This window comes from Mytilus trossulus, chromosome 10 (assembly GCF_036588685.1).
Source record: "Mytilus trossulus isolate FHL-02 chromosome 10, PNRI_Mtr1.1.1.hap1, whole genome shotgun sequence".
Classification (NCBI taxonomy): domain Eukaryota; kingdom Metazoa; phylum Mollusca; class Bivalvia; order Mytilida; family Mytilidae; genus Mytilus; species Mytilus trossulus.
Window position 1 is genome coordinate 53,533,712 of NC_086382.1, and position 15,546 is coordinate 53,549,257.

The 15,546-nt window shown below is 31.9% G+C and overlaps 1 protein-coding gene across 2 annotated transcripts; it reads right to left on the bottom strand.

The window, feature by feature from the left end:
• Positions 1–5,641: 5,641 nt before the first annotated feature.
• LOC134687630 (myophilin-like) lies at positions 5,642–15,511 on the bottom strand. 2 transcript variants are annotated; one of them, XM_063548073.1, is made up of 4 exons: positions 15,385–15,511; positions 7,644–7,759; positions 7,079–7,283; positions 5,642–6,422 (listed from the first exon to the last, which is right to left on the bottom strand). In XM_063548073.1, exons 1-4 carry the CDS (start codon positions 15,394–15,396, stop codon positions 6,237–6,239), a joined length of 519 nt encoding a protein of 172 aa, XP_063404143.1. In that variant the 5' UTR covers positions 15,397–15,511; the 3' UTR covers positions 5,642–6,236. The 2 variants fall into 2 exon arrangements, with proteins under 2 accessions (XP_063404143.1, XP_063404142.1); XM_063548072.1 differs by lacking the exon at positions 15,385–15,511 and adding an exon at positions 8,963–9,218.
• Between the last annotated feature and the right edge of the window lie 35 nt (positions 15,512–15,546).

The following is a 15,546-nucleotide window of genomic DNA, read 5'->3' on the forward strand; positions in this document are numbered from 1 at the left end:
CTACCAAATATGCCGAAAAATTTCACTTTCCAGATGGTTTTCGTAAAAAATGAAAGTGGCCGCATCCGTGTTCATCCTCAATATTTATATATGTTATGTATTATCATAAAACGAAACTTACATTTTAATGTTAAGGATGAACACGAATGCGGCCACTTTCGTTATACACGAAAACAGTAAAAAAAATAACTAAAAATGCTAGAATTGTGAAGATTTCAGTAATTTAGCATGACTTAATGGTGCTAGTACCTGATATATGTGCATTGTATTGTCAAAAACACCCATATTTATTTAACAGAAGCATTCTACTGTACAATAAATAACTAACAGTTTATATTTTAACAATTTTGTAAAATTGCTATTTTTTGGGGCCAAAAGGGGGTCCGTTACTGGACCTACTCCTTTAATTGAGAAGTTCAATTGTCTTGAAAATATCTTCTATTTTGCAGTTTTTAAATAAACTTTAATAGATAGCAATACAAAAACACTAAAAAAAAGCAAAAAAAAAGAAAGAAATAACATAATAAGATCTATAAATAAGTCAACATGAAGTTGTTTAATGTTTTTTTTTTGTTTTTTGTTTTTTTCATTTTTTGCTTTTTTGTCAAAACTATAGGAGTAATCTAGAGCGAAACTTTAAAAAGCAAAAACGGGACTATTATTTGTTTTACAGTCTCAGAAAAAAGTTAAAAAAAACTGTTCTAAGATCTTCAAGTAAGTCAATCATCACAATAGTTATACAGTAATCATTTCAGTATAACATTAACTGTATTTAAATGAAGGATATATTTGGTATGTCAAGGAGACAACTACCCACCAAAGTACAAATGTTAGCAGCCTTCATAATCTTTCAGTCAGTTTAATTGAAGACTGGAGCTGGCATGTCAGTTAACTGCTAATAGTCTGTTGTTATTTATGTATTATTGTCATTTTGTTTATTTTCTTTGGTTACATCTTCTGACATCATACTCGGACTTCTCTTGAACTGAATTGTAATGTCTGTTATGCGTTTACTTTTCTTCATTGGCTAGAGGTATAGGGGAGGGTTGAGATCTCACAAACATGTTTAACTCCGCCGCAATTTTGCGCCTGTTCTAAGTCAGGAGCCTCTGGCCTTTGTTAGTCTTGTATTCTTTTAATTTTAGTTTCTTGTGTACAATTTGGAAATTAGTATGGCGGTCATTATCACTGAACTAGTATATATTTGTTTAGGGGCCAGCTGAAGGACGCCTCCGCCCGGGTGCGGGAATTTCTCGCTACATTGAAGACCTATTGGTGACCTTCTGCTGTTGCTTTTTTTTCTATGGTCGGTTTGTAGTCTCTTTGACACATTCCCCATTTCCATTCTCATTTTTATTATAGATAATGTGGAACATTTAAAATGGGATTTTTTTTTAGCAATATCGTTTAGGCGGAAAAAAATACAGCAGACATGAACTAATGTGTTCCACAATCACTGAGATACAAGCTTACTACCTACACACGATCAGTGCATATTATAATCTTTATGTATCATATATCCTGCTACACACGCAACGACCGTTGTGTCGCTCAAAGTTGATGCACATTCGATGATATCACATTCGAAGAGATGAGGACGGGTTTTGGCTACGATAATTTGAAGATATATGACAATTTGGAGATATCCGTGATCATTTGTGACATAGATCTTAAATCTTTTATTTAGGCCTCCTTTAAACTTTAAATGGGATAACTTTACCATTAAGAACCCCCAGTTCACTAGAGAGTAAACTCAGTAATACTTTAACTACAAACGGATGTGTTGGAGGGGGGTATATTTTTTTGCCTTGAATCAGGTTCTCTCTCTGGCAATATGAATCATTTTTTTAAAGGTTTTGGACGCTACCAATAAAAAGAAAAATGTTTCAAAGTTTAACACTATACAAGTATGGGGAAAATCTCATCATGTTTTTTAGGACTGAAAAAAAACACAACGCCACTCTTGAAGTTAAATGGTCGATCCCTTAGTTTCCTTGTAAGCAACACCCCTTTATCCTGTTTTACCACTTTTCTTATGAACTGATGCCATTCCGTCATATCATTTTTTACTGTTCTAATGGATTGATGGCATTCTATGTTTTATATCTGATGTCATTCGAGGTCATTTCCTCTTTTATGACTGTTTTTTTCCATGTTTTATTGTAACACTATATATGACTTATGTAATTCCATGTTTTCTGACTGTTCTTATAGACGAATGTCATTCCCTGGTTTACGACTGTTCTAATAGACGAATGTCATTCCCTGGTTTACGACTGTTCAAACGGACTCAGTGATATCGTTCCATTTTAGATTGTTCTTAATTTTGTTGAGAACTTTGTATCTTAAGTCTTTTGTTGTTAGTTGTTAGTTTTTTTTGTGTGTGTTGAGTCGATCTGACTAGTCAAGCCTGGTATATTTTTAGTAGAAAACTGTATTGTATTTTAAGCTCCGACGGCATCAATTGGGGATTTAATGGTCGCAAATTTAGTTTACTGGCGACGCATTAGCGGAGACAGTAAACGGTATTTGCGACCGTCAAATCTCCAATTGATGCCGTCGGAGCTGAACATACAATATTGTTATCTCCTTTCTAATGAAATTGACAGAAAACAACGTTAAACCATGTTTTAAAAATCTGTCATATGCCGTCCCATAGCATCAATTGTCGATTGATACCATATAAATAAGTGACGTTATCCAATCAAAATGAACGTTACCAATGTTGTTGCATTAGAATATGTGATATTATGTTTTACCACTGATATAAATTGAAGGGTGTTTGGTCTTAATCTAGTCTGATACATTCTGTATGTGCTTCTCCAAAGTCAGGGGGTGTAAAAAGAGAATTAAAATAGCAAAAATATCTCCAAGGAAAAATCAAATATCGAAAAGTCTCTCATAAAATGACAAAATCAAAAGCTCAAACACATGGGAAACAATTTTCATATTCCAGAGTTGGTACAGACATTTCATTTGAAAAAGATTTGAAACCACCAGTTGCTTGTTGTGGTTTCTTTCTTTCTTCTGTTTATCGTACTTGCTTTTTGGTTTGTTTGTTTTTGTTCATATATATCAGACCATCATTGGTTTCTCACTTAATTGAATTATTTTTGCATATGTCATGTGGGTTTTTTACAAAGTAGCTTCTGTGTTATGAGCTTTGTTTATTGTTGAAGACCTAACGGTAACATATAAACATATCGTTGCTATTTTTTAGGTTTATTGGTCTCGTGTAGAAAGTCCTTTTATTTGCATTCATATCACATCTCTTATTTTCATATTGATGTCACGAACTATTTGATGACTTTTCATTTGGACTAATGTTATTCACCGTTTCATGATTTATATTTCATATTTTAATGATTTCATTTCCTGTTTTATTTATGTTTTGAAGAGCTTATGCAACTCAGTGCTTTATTAATGTTTTGAGAGACTGACGTCACTCCTTCCACTTCCTGTTTTATGAGTGTTTTGAAGGAGTGTTTATGAGTGGTCTGAAGGATTGTTTATGAGTGTTTTAAAAGATTGTTTATGAGTGTTTTGAAAATTTGTTTATGAGTGTTTTAAAAGATTGTTTATGAGTGTTTTAAAAAATTGTTTATGAGTGTTTTGAAAATTTGTTTATGAGTGTTTTGAAAGATCGTTTATGAGTGTTTTGAAAGATTGTTTATGAGTGTTTTGAAAGATTGTTTATGAGTGTTTTGAAAGATTGTTTATGAGTGTTTTGAAAGATCGTTTATGAGTGTTTTGAAAGATTGTTTATGATTTTTTTTGAAAGTTGTTTATGAGTGTTTTGAAAGATTGTTTATGAGTGTTTTGAAAGATTGTTTATGAGTGTTTTGAAAGATTGTTTATGAGTGTTTTGAAAGACTGTTTCATGAGTGTTTTAAGAGATTGTTTATGAGTGTTTTGAAAGATTGTTTATGAGTGCTTTTAAAGATTGTTCATGAGTGTTTAAGAGACTGTTGCCACTCCCTGTTTTTTTTATGACTGTTTTGAAGGACAGATTTCATTCTCTGTTTATGAGTGCTTTGAAAGATTGTTTATGAGTGTTTTGAAGGATTGTTTATGAGTGCTTTGAAAGCTTGTTTATGAGTGTTTTGAAGGATTGCTGATGAGTGTTTTGAAAGATTGTTTATGACTGTTTTGAAAGACTGTTTTATGGGTGTTTTGAAAGATTCTTTATGAGTGTTTTGAAAGATTGTTTATGAGTGTTTTGAAGGATTGTTTATGAGTGTTTTGAAAGATTGTTTATGAGTGTTACTGTTACCACTCCCTGCATGTTTATGACTGTTTTGAAGGACAGATTTCATTCCCTGTTTATGAGTGCTTTGAAAGATTGTTTATGAGTGTTTTGAAGGATTGTTTATGAGTGCTTTGAAAACTTGTTTATGAGTGTTTTGAAGGATTGCTTATGAGTGTTTTGAAAGATTGTTTATGAGTGTTTTGAAAGACTGTTTATAAGTGTTTTGAAAGATTGTTTATGAGTGTTTTGAAAGACTGTTTCATGAGTGTTTTAAAAGACTGTTTATGAGTGTTTTGAAAGATTGTGTACGAGTGCTTTGAAAGATTGTTTATGAGTGTTTAAGAGACTGTTGCCACTCCCTGTTTTTTTATGACTGTTTTGAAGGACAGATTTCATTCCCTGTTTATGAGTGCTTTGAAAGATTGTTTATGAGTGTTTTGAAAGCTTGTTTAATATGAGTGTTTTGAAGGATTGCTTATGAGTGTTTTGAAAGATTGTGTATGAGTGTTTTGAAAGATTCTTTATGAGTGTTTTGAAAGATTGTTTATGAGTGTTTTGAAGGATTGTTAATGAGTGTTTTGAAAGATTGTTTATGAGTGTTACTGTTGCCACTCCCTGCATGTTTATGACTGTTTTGAAGGACAGATTTCATTCCCTGTTTATTAGTGTTTTGAAGGATTGTTTATGATTGTTTTGAAGGATTGGTTTATGAGTTTTTTTAAGGATTGTTTATTAGTGTTTTAAAGGATTGTTTATGAGTGTTTTGAAGGACTGTTTATGAGTGTTTTAAGAGACTGATGCCACTCTCTGCTTTTTTATGAATGATTTCATTTTCCGTTTTATTTTTGTTTTGAAGAGCTTATGCAACTCAGTTCTTTATTAATGTTTCGGGAGACTGACGTCACTACCTCCACTTCCTGTTTAATGAGTGTTTTGAAAGATTGTTTATGAGTCTTTTGAAGGATTGTTTATGAGTGTTTTGAAGGATTGTTTATGAGTGTTTTGAAAGACTGTTAATGCGTTTTTTGATAGACTGATATTTTTTTTTTGTTTGAAAGACAGTTCTCTGAGTGTTTGTTCTCTGAGTGACTGTTTTATGAATGTTTTGAAGGACTGATTTTTCAACATATTTTCTGATTGTTACGAAAGACTGATGTCACAATCCCATTTATCTGATTGTATGGAGAGATTTCTCTGCGATTTAGGATCGGGATACCCGAGTGTGTTTCCTTTTGGTTTTTGTACTAGGTGTACAAGATGTACACGAGTATCAATCATTACAGTATTTTTCAACAGTCTCTGCACAATCAGAGTAGCTATTCATTTCAAAATTTCAAGTTGTTTAGTTCTTACAAATAAGATAATGAAACTATCCAATGAATGAAAAGAAGATATTATATCCAACTTTTTATAAAATAAAAAATAAATTAACTACATATGATGTGCCTTGATACACTTGACTAGCTTACTACCAACAAAAACGAAACATGCATTATTATATAATGTAAAACTATATACATAAATTGTTCCTAAAAGTAAAGTTAAAGTCAGTTAATATTACAGAGGAAAAATATATGATATGGTAATTTGAAAGAATACTGAAACTTTTATATTAAAGACTGATATTTTTAAAAGTGTTACGATTATATTTGACAATTACACGCTAAGATATATGACTAGATTGCACATTTCCGGCTATTTCATGATTTATAAAAAAAAATCAGGATGACATTTCTCTAATTCCTGTTCATATTCTTCATAGACGTCTATTGATATTTTTTGTTATTATCATCAATATTACTATTTATGAGAAACTGTAATATTTTATCAGTAAAATCTATAATACCAGCATTTTTTAAATGTTCTAACTTATCATTATTATTATTGTAAGATCGTGAATAGTATACATGGTAAATAAAGGAAAACCTAGGAATACAATACGAATTAACAATTGTAAATGAGTATTTCGTAAATAAGTCTGTAATTATTAATCATTTATCATTCTCTGTTTTCCAAAGCTTTGTCCAGCCTGGCTGGCACCTTGATTACTCCCGTACTGAAGACTGACAACATTTTTACCAGCTGCTATTTGCTCTTCCGTAAATTCTATTTGTTGTTTTTCAGCCATTTTTGGACCCAGTGGTGGACCTGTATACTCCGGATGCGTTTGTGTCTGAAAACAAATCAATTACTTATAATAATAGATATAAGAAGACGTGGTATGAGTGCCAATAAGACAACTCTCCAACCAAGTCCCAATTTGTAAAAGTAACCCTATTATAAATCAAAGTACGGCCATCAACACGGAGCCTTAGCTCACAACGAACAGCAAGCTATAAAGGGCCCTACAAAAATGACAAGTGTAAATCCATTCAAACAGGACAACCAACGGTCTAATATAAAGAAAAAACGAGAAACACTTATAATGTCTGGGTTGTCTTTTAATTTGACATTTAGATTGAACAAAAACAAAACAAATGAAGTAAACAACTAGTTCAAAGAAAATCCTTATATTTAACCTATTTTTATTGCAATCGAACTTTAATGTAAATGAACTCATCATAGATACCAGGAATAAATTTTATATATACGCCACATGCGCGTTTCGTCTACATAAGACTCATCAGTGACGCTTGAATCCAAAAAAGTTTTTTTTTTAAAGCCAAATAATGTACGACGTTGAAGAGCACTGAGTCTGAGATCCGTAACTGTACCGTGAAAAACGATAGAGTGACTTCCCTTAGACCATGTGCATTAGATATAATAGTTTAAACATTAGTACATAAAAAATTATTTGAGACTGCATTAATTGTCGCATGATTTACTAACCGTTCTTCCCAACGCAAATATACATTGTGTAACTTGCGGAATATTCTTGCGTTCCCATAAATCGACAGTCTGGAAAACTTCTGTTACTGGTACACCGTATTTTTTAGCAGCTTCTTGGAATCGCTCTATGTTTTGCATTAAAGCAAAACCTCCTCCCTTTGTATCAATCTTCTTTATACATCCGGGCAGTAATTTCTTCATCAGACTAAAGACGAAAACATAAAGAAGATTAATTGTTCTAATAATTTGGTTAAACAATGACAGAAAAATAGGCTTTGAATTTGGACTTTAACAACCCTTTTTCTGCAAATGAAATATAGCTACAACGTATGACATTACAAGCTTGTGTTATTTCAGTAATATCAAGGACTTAAATATACGTCCCTGGTAATATTAACCTTTTTTTCATTTTCACATTTATGTCGATATTTGTTCAAAGGAGTTATAAAGGTGTATCTTCATGTAATTAACTTATAATGATACACAATCAGATTTAAATATTGCATCATATGCTATTTTTTTTTTACCTTATTTGTTATTATAAATATCTCTATATTTTTCTTACTTGCATAATACGATTCCGTCTCGTAGAACATCTTCATAAGGTTTCGATCTATCTACAGGTTCCCCTAAATTAGCTTCAATCCAATCAAGGGCTTGTTTTTCTAATTCTTTATCTCTCTGAAATGGCAAACAATACCGTCAATACGTATATAATCAACATCCTATCAATTCAATTATATATCTTCTCCTTATAGAAAAAGGTGTTCAATATAAAAACAATAAGACACGTAGTATGGCAAAATATTTACTTGATGTTTTATTGATTTCGAGGTGTGACCGTAGGTGCATGTTGCATTACTAGTACTAAGCATATGAATCTGATACATGTATCTATTGCTTGGGATGTTAATTTATTAGATCCAAACAAGCAGGACAGTGGTGGTATAATAACGTGTGTGAATATATTGGCGGCTTTGACTTGACTTTAAGTCAAGATATTGGCACTTCAGTGGGTCACTGGTAACCATTTCGTGATAACAAGAAAGATCCAAGCATACAACACAAAATTGAAATGGACGCCGTTTAATTATAAATTATACGTCAGATGCGGTCTTGTGTCAGCGCATTCAATTCAAAACTGCTCACTGGACGTTTTTAGCAAGCAACCGTGATATAAAATATAACTTTTCCGTGTCATGCTTATTTAAACCCAAAATCCATATCGTTAAATTGTCTTGTTTTAAAACGGGATGTATATATAGAATTTTCCGACCAAATTTCAAATCATAAACTTTATGTCTTCGATGGTATTGCCAAGTTAACTTGGAATATTTACGCCGGCCTTTTCTCGAATCCTTGATTAACCCCTGGTTTGGAACCATTATCAAAATAATAGAATCTATACTTTGATTAGACATGTTGATAAGACTGTTGATTTTCGAAAACTTTCTGGGATATATAATTAATCTAGAATAGCATCCCTGTCGGTAGTAATTGTAGGACAAGTTTGTATTACTACATGATATCTTAATTATAACCTTGAAAACGTCTTTATTACAACTATCACCCGTTTAATATGATGGCCACGGTTTTGTTTAACAAGAATAGCTATCACTTATCTGTTACTATGGGTAATACTAATATATCGTATACATTTCAATTTTGCGTGTAGATTAAGCACATTTATGTTAGATACCATATAGTGAATAACTTTGTTTGATTTCAAGAACGTTACAAATTAACCAAATAATATCGGGTTTGCCGTCTTTTTTTGTCTCGTCTCTTTTTATTCATAGCACAGCTGAATATGATCTAGCTAAGATATTATGATAGTCAAACTATCAATGGCACAATGTATGTGTATGAGAAATGAGTTGAAACCTTTCTATATGAGCATTTTTTCCCTTCATACAACAGGCGTATCTTCTCCGAAAAACTCATTTCTAAAAGTCCTCTGAACATATTAAGATCTGGTGACTATAAGTCATTTTGAATTTCAATGTCATTATTAAATGTATCATGCTGTACAGTATCTAAGCAAAACTTCTATTAATTTTTCATGTTAAACCGTCTGTGAAATTTCCTCGTCAGTACACCAGATATCCATGCACGGCAAACTGTTGCAGTCATTCACCCTTATTATTGTAAAGTGCATGCAGTAGTAGCAATACATAATTACACGTAAAAGAAATCACGATGATGCCATTATTTTCCACTACTAATTTATCATCTGCGTCACAAATAACCTTTGCAAGAATAAATATGACCTTTATATCCAGACTTAACTAATCGATCAGATCGGTAATCGAACACTAATCGATCATATTTGATCAGTAATCGATTGATGACATGAAGTCATCGATCAGTAATCGATCAAACTCTCTAGGGAGTTTGATCGATTAGTGATCGATTAGATTACTGATCGATTTAAGACCGATTACTGATGGATTAGTGATTGATTAATGACAGATTAGTGATTTTATTATAATTGAGAAAACAATGCTTTTCCAGAAATAAGCCACTCCCTTATGGAAGACATCAGTTGTGAAATAAAAATTCCGTGGAAATATTTTCACCATTGCCAAAATTTTCTGGAATTCCAGGATTTACTCAGTAATACATGTTAATATATTATATGCAGTCGTAACCAAGAGAAGCGTATATAAAAGCTTAGTCCTAACATATTCCTGATTAAAACTACATTTTTGTAGGTTTACCCATGTATATTAGTCCTAATAACTATGACGCCTTGAAAGGCTATTGTATTTTTTTTCTTTAACGCCTTTCATTGACGGAAGGCGTCAAAGCAAAATTTAAAATAGCCATCCAAGATGTCATTATTATCGATATAAAAACCCTATTTTTTATATGTGTGCATGTAACAAATTTGGTTGTAGAGGGGTCTAAATACAGCACAAACTACATTTTCCAAAAGACAGAAAGAGTGAAAAAAAATAAAAATTTAACAACAACATTTGACTTGAATATAGTAGTATATATATACTTCCATGGTTCGATAAATATTTGATGCCTTTTAAGTAAATGACCTTTGTTAACACATCAAAATAAATTTTGACATATAATATCAGCTTCAGACACTTGTGATGTTATTATCTGGTATTAAGAGGATGAAAATTGCAACCAAGTTAATATTATATTAAAATCTGTATTTTTCATATATAAGGATTAATCAACACAAATAAATTGTGGAATTTGATATATATCCTTAACTTTATGATGAAATTTAGGGTTTGTCCTATAACATTATTAACTAATGCCAGACTTTAGGTCACAACTAAATAGCCAGAACATTTACCAATTTTACAACAGGTAATTGATACATCATTTATTCAAACACACTTGTTAGTCTTCACAGCAGGATATTGTCTAATTATCACAATATTGTAGAAAACTGACCACAAATGACCAGCTGTGGACTATGACTCTACCATGGATTGCAAAATACTGATAAAATAAATAGATTGGTATCAGAGTCAGTGGAAAACTGTCTATTGACTTTTGAATTTACATACAGAAGATCCCCCCTTTTTTCTGAAATTTTAAAATAGTCTTAATACAAGACAATAGTGGAGTATTTGTGATAAGTGTTTTATTTTCACATGAAAGCTTATTTTACTAAAGATTAGTAAAATGAATAGGAATAAGAAATTAAAGATGTTTTTAAAAAGAACTGAGTATGTGCCTGCTGAGTGTGCCTGTCACAAGTCAGGAGCCTGTAATTGATTGTCGTTTGTTTTTGTGTTACATATTTGTTTTTAAATTTATAAATAAGGCCGTTATATCTACCTATGATTTGTAGTTGCATAGTGCAACTACAAATCATTGTTCTGGACAAATCAATGATACGGTGTAGCAATGTTCAGAGGTTTTTTCTGAAAATGTGTTGATTAAAGGGAAACTTTCAGCAGAGACCACCCTTCTTTTTGTCATTTTTTTGTATCACTGTTTTGATTTATTGATTCTTTTCATAATTTTGTAAAATCAGTTAATTTGAATTAAGATTTTTTGTTTTTTTGATTTTCTAACTATTTCAACCTATAGTTCAATAAATGTTAGATAAAGTGTTTCCTGGTAGAATTTTGTCTTATAAGAATATCAGTTTACATGTGAGGTTTACATGGTGATGGTCATTAATTAGTTCTGCACAGTGAAATATTTTGAAGGAATTGTGACCTTCATACTATTTTATAGGTCATTTCATTTAATCACCAATGTTCTATTTCTTTTGAATCCTATGGATAGGTTTTAATGGGATATAATACACAATGTAGCACCTATTGAATAATCTGTTTTAATAAGATGCCAGTATTTCTTGATTACTTTTTGAAGTTCTTCTGCTTGAGGATGATAATATGTAATGAACATCTATTTTAAATTTTTCTTTTTCTAAATTTTATGTTTTCTGTCATGGAATTTGATAGAATTTGATTTACCAATTTCAGTTAATAAAATAGTCTTTCAATTCAGAGTTTTCTTTCTGGTTTGTGTTTCTATGTGAATGAATACCTTTGCCTTTAATATAGGATTTAAAGTTCAAAATGGGTTGGTTTGGGTTTTTATGAAGATGTTGGAATTTTTCTGTATTTTTTTTAAAGCATTTCATATCTTAAACACCAGTATTTTGATGTGTTCGTCTTTGCATGGGGATTTCAAGGTCTAGAAATTTTATGGAATGATTATTGCATTCCTGAGTAAACTTTGGCAGGTAGTGTTGATGAATAAATTGAGTGGTAGGGATGGGCTGGTCACCATGGTCACTATTTCAAGCACTATTACATATTTCATGATAAAATCTTGAAATTTAGATGGAGGTTAAGTTTTCAACTTGCCTGTTTATTTCACAAATGTCTGAAACTAATTAGATGACATCTTGGATGGCAATTTTTAAATTTTGCCTTGACACCTTCCTTCAATGAAAGGCGTAAAAGAAAAAATTTCAATAGCCTTTCAAGACGTCATAGTTATTGTACTAATAGACACGGGTAAACCTTCAAAAATGTAGTTTTTAATCAGGAATATGTTAGGGCTAACCTTTCAGATACGCTTCTCTTGGTTACGACTGCATATTGTATAAACATGTTTTACTGACTAAATCTTGGATTTTTTTTTGCATATTTAGACCGAGACATAAATTCAAAAAAAATAAAAATTAAAACTGATGTCTTCTATAAGTATTGATTCAATCCTTTACACTCAAATTTCCAAACGATATTGGCAAAATCATGAAAAAAAATTCCAGTATCTTCTTAGCAGTGAAATGATTTTAAATTCTAGAATTCCAGGTAATTTTGGCAATGGTGAAAATATTTCCATGGAACTTTTATTTCACAACTGATGTCTTTCATAAGTCTTATTTCTGGAATAGCATTGTTTTCTCAATGATAATAAAATCACTAATCTGTCATTAATCAATCACTAATCCATCAGTAATCGGTCTTAAATCGATCAGTAATCTAATCGATCACTAATCGATCAAACTCCCGAGAGAGTTTGATCGATTACTGATCGATGACTTCAAGTCATCAATCGATTACTGATCAAATATGATCGATTAGTGTTTGATTACCGATCTGATCGATTAGTTAAGTCTGGTTATATTGAGAGATTTAAGAAAAAAACCTCTTCCTTCTAAACATACGGTTGTAGAATCAAAGTAAAGATAAAAACACACAAAATGCATATATGCAGTACTATAATATAAAGGAAATACTACAATAGCACATTATTTGTTATCAAACTTTTGAGCAAACTTATTTCTTATTATATTTTAATATCTGTAAGCCTGATGTAACTCGTTAGGCAAAGTTGACCGATCTAATTTTGAGTTTTGATAGTTTTAAAAGGTTGGGTTTTTTTTAAAGTATTTTCAAAATTTTGATCAAGAGCGTTTTTAATTATCTCTCTGTTGTTTTTGATAGATTTAAATGTTGGTAGTTATTGTGCCGCAATTTTGCGCCTGTACCAAGTCAGGAGTCTCTGGACTTTGTTAGTCTTGTATGATTTTTAATTTTAGTTTGGGTTTTTTGTGTATAATTTAGAGTTTAGTCTGACGTCCATTTTCACTGAACTAGTAAACAGATATGTTTAGGGGCCAACTGAAGGACGATTCTGGGTGCCGGGAGGTTGCTCTCTACATTGAAGACCAGTTTGTTGTCTTCGGCTGTTGTCTGCTCTCGTGTTGTTGTCGCGTTGACACATTCCCAATTTCCACTCCAAACATTATGGTTTCCAAATATTGGCTAAGGGCGTATTTGCCGATTAAAGGCGGAATGCTGAGGATGATGTACTATTAAAGGGCAGTAAGTATCCTGTATGAATACTAAATGTACTCTCAATGTTTCCCAAATTAGCAAAATACGTGACAAATAGATACATTTATATCCCAAGTTGTGAAAAAAATGTAATAACTTTAAAATGCGCTCTCAAACACCTACATTAAAAAATGAATTCGTCCTATTTGACTTTTATGTTTTGCTACACAACATGTTTTAAGATGTTATGAACGACATTTGGCATATTGATAATTGATCTGGTACATCAACTCCCCCTACAAACATAACTAATTAACGCCCCATTAAACACAAAACCTTTACTACATCGTAATTAACCAAACAGATATAAGAAACATCAATTCCTCATTTACATGTTTTTGGTTTGATTCCAAATTCATAGATTGTCTAGATATTTACGTCAGCTAATGTTTCAAAATGTCTGACAATATACGTTGAATCTTCAGTTCACGTACCATCCTAGCGAGTATACATGTACTTATATATAATTTAGTTCATTTGTATCATTATAAAAGAACAGAAATACTTTTTCTAGATATAGACATTTTCGATCATTTATCAAACTCTTCCTTATGATAAGACCGGGCTTAAAGGCTTTCTTCAGTTATCAATTATTGGTAAATCGGGCCATGCTTTTTCGATCGAATTGTGTTACTTTGATACATACCTATAAAGATTAAAGTTTAAAACAATGAAACAGTTACAGATGCTTGTTAATTTTTAATTTCTAATTGCTGTGCGTCGTTTTTCTGCTTTTGATCACAGTGCTTCAGAATTAACTAGACTGACGTTCATGAAAACGTGAATTAACATTTTTCAGAAAACTGAAAACTTGAAATTGGGTTAATGTTAAGCAAAATATCATTGTAAAAATCTATTGTTTTATTGTTTTTATATTACATTTCTGTCTGTGGTAAAAAGAAAATCCCTTTTTTGTGCTGTGATAGTTAGGCCGCGGAAAGGGAAAAAAAAGGGGGGGGGGTCGGTCCGGAGGAGTCATGATCCCGAAATCTTGGGCTTAAAACATGAAATCCCGAGGTCCCAAAAAAGGGTAATTCCCGAAATCCCGAGCTTAAAAACAGCCGATCCCGACGTCCCGAAAAGGTCATGCACTCTATTAGTAGACGAACATAATTGACGGGCATCTAATGTTGAAACTGACGGATGTCAAGTACATTTATATATATTTTTGGCGCGTGATTTTGTCTGTGGTCCTTGTTTGCCCGATATCTTTATTTTGCGGCTGGCTAGGCTTCTTATGAAATTGATGCCACCAAAAGGTTGTCAGGCTTTCGAACAATCTCGGACTAACTGCTTACTACCCTTACCGAATAGAAGCAAATATTCGTTAGGTTCCTACACTAGTTTCAGTAGAATTTGAAATCCGATCCTTCTGCTTTAATTTCAATTTTTTTCATATTCAGAACTATACTTCACTGCATAACGGCTTTTCGTCAACTTTTTTTTTATCAGCAATTTTTACATGTATGACTATACTAGACCCGTTTGTTTAACTTTCATAAATTATGAGAACTTTCACATAAGTTATTCCACATCGCATATGCACCTATCTAAAATTAAAAAAAATTTACCTGTATATAAAACAGGTATTTCTTTTCAGAGACAAGTACCTGTGCTGCATCGGCCTGTTTCGAGATTTTTAACTTTACAATTCAAAACTACATTAAACCTGGAACTATCAGATATTAGTTTTACTAGACTTAGGCTCCAAAAACACGGCGCCGACGCCTCTGGACCATTAGCTAAATAAACGTACTTTAAAGTGTATTGTCAAGTCAAAAATGTCCGTATAACAAATAAAACCTTTTAATTCAGAAAGTAAGCAATTTTTAGTAATAGAAAAAAGCAAATTAGACCCCCTCCAAATTACACTGAAACCAAATTATGAAATGAAACTATAATTGTAAGTCTACTTAATTTTACGGTCATCTACAAAGTAACATCGGTATCATTATAAAATTATAGACTCACCTTTGGTGGCATTTTTGTTATTTATTATAAACAATATGTATCCAGTCTAAACTGTATATATAATTTGCAAGGTGATTTCTCAAAGGCGTTTGCGTAAATAATCAAATTGCGGATTATTCTATTTTTTTATCAGGTAACGAAGGGTGCTGCACTCACTTTTGT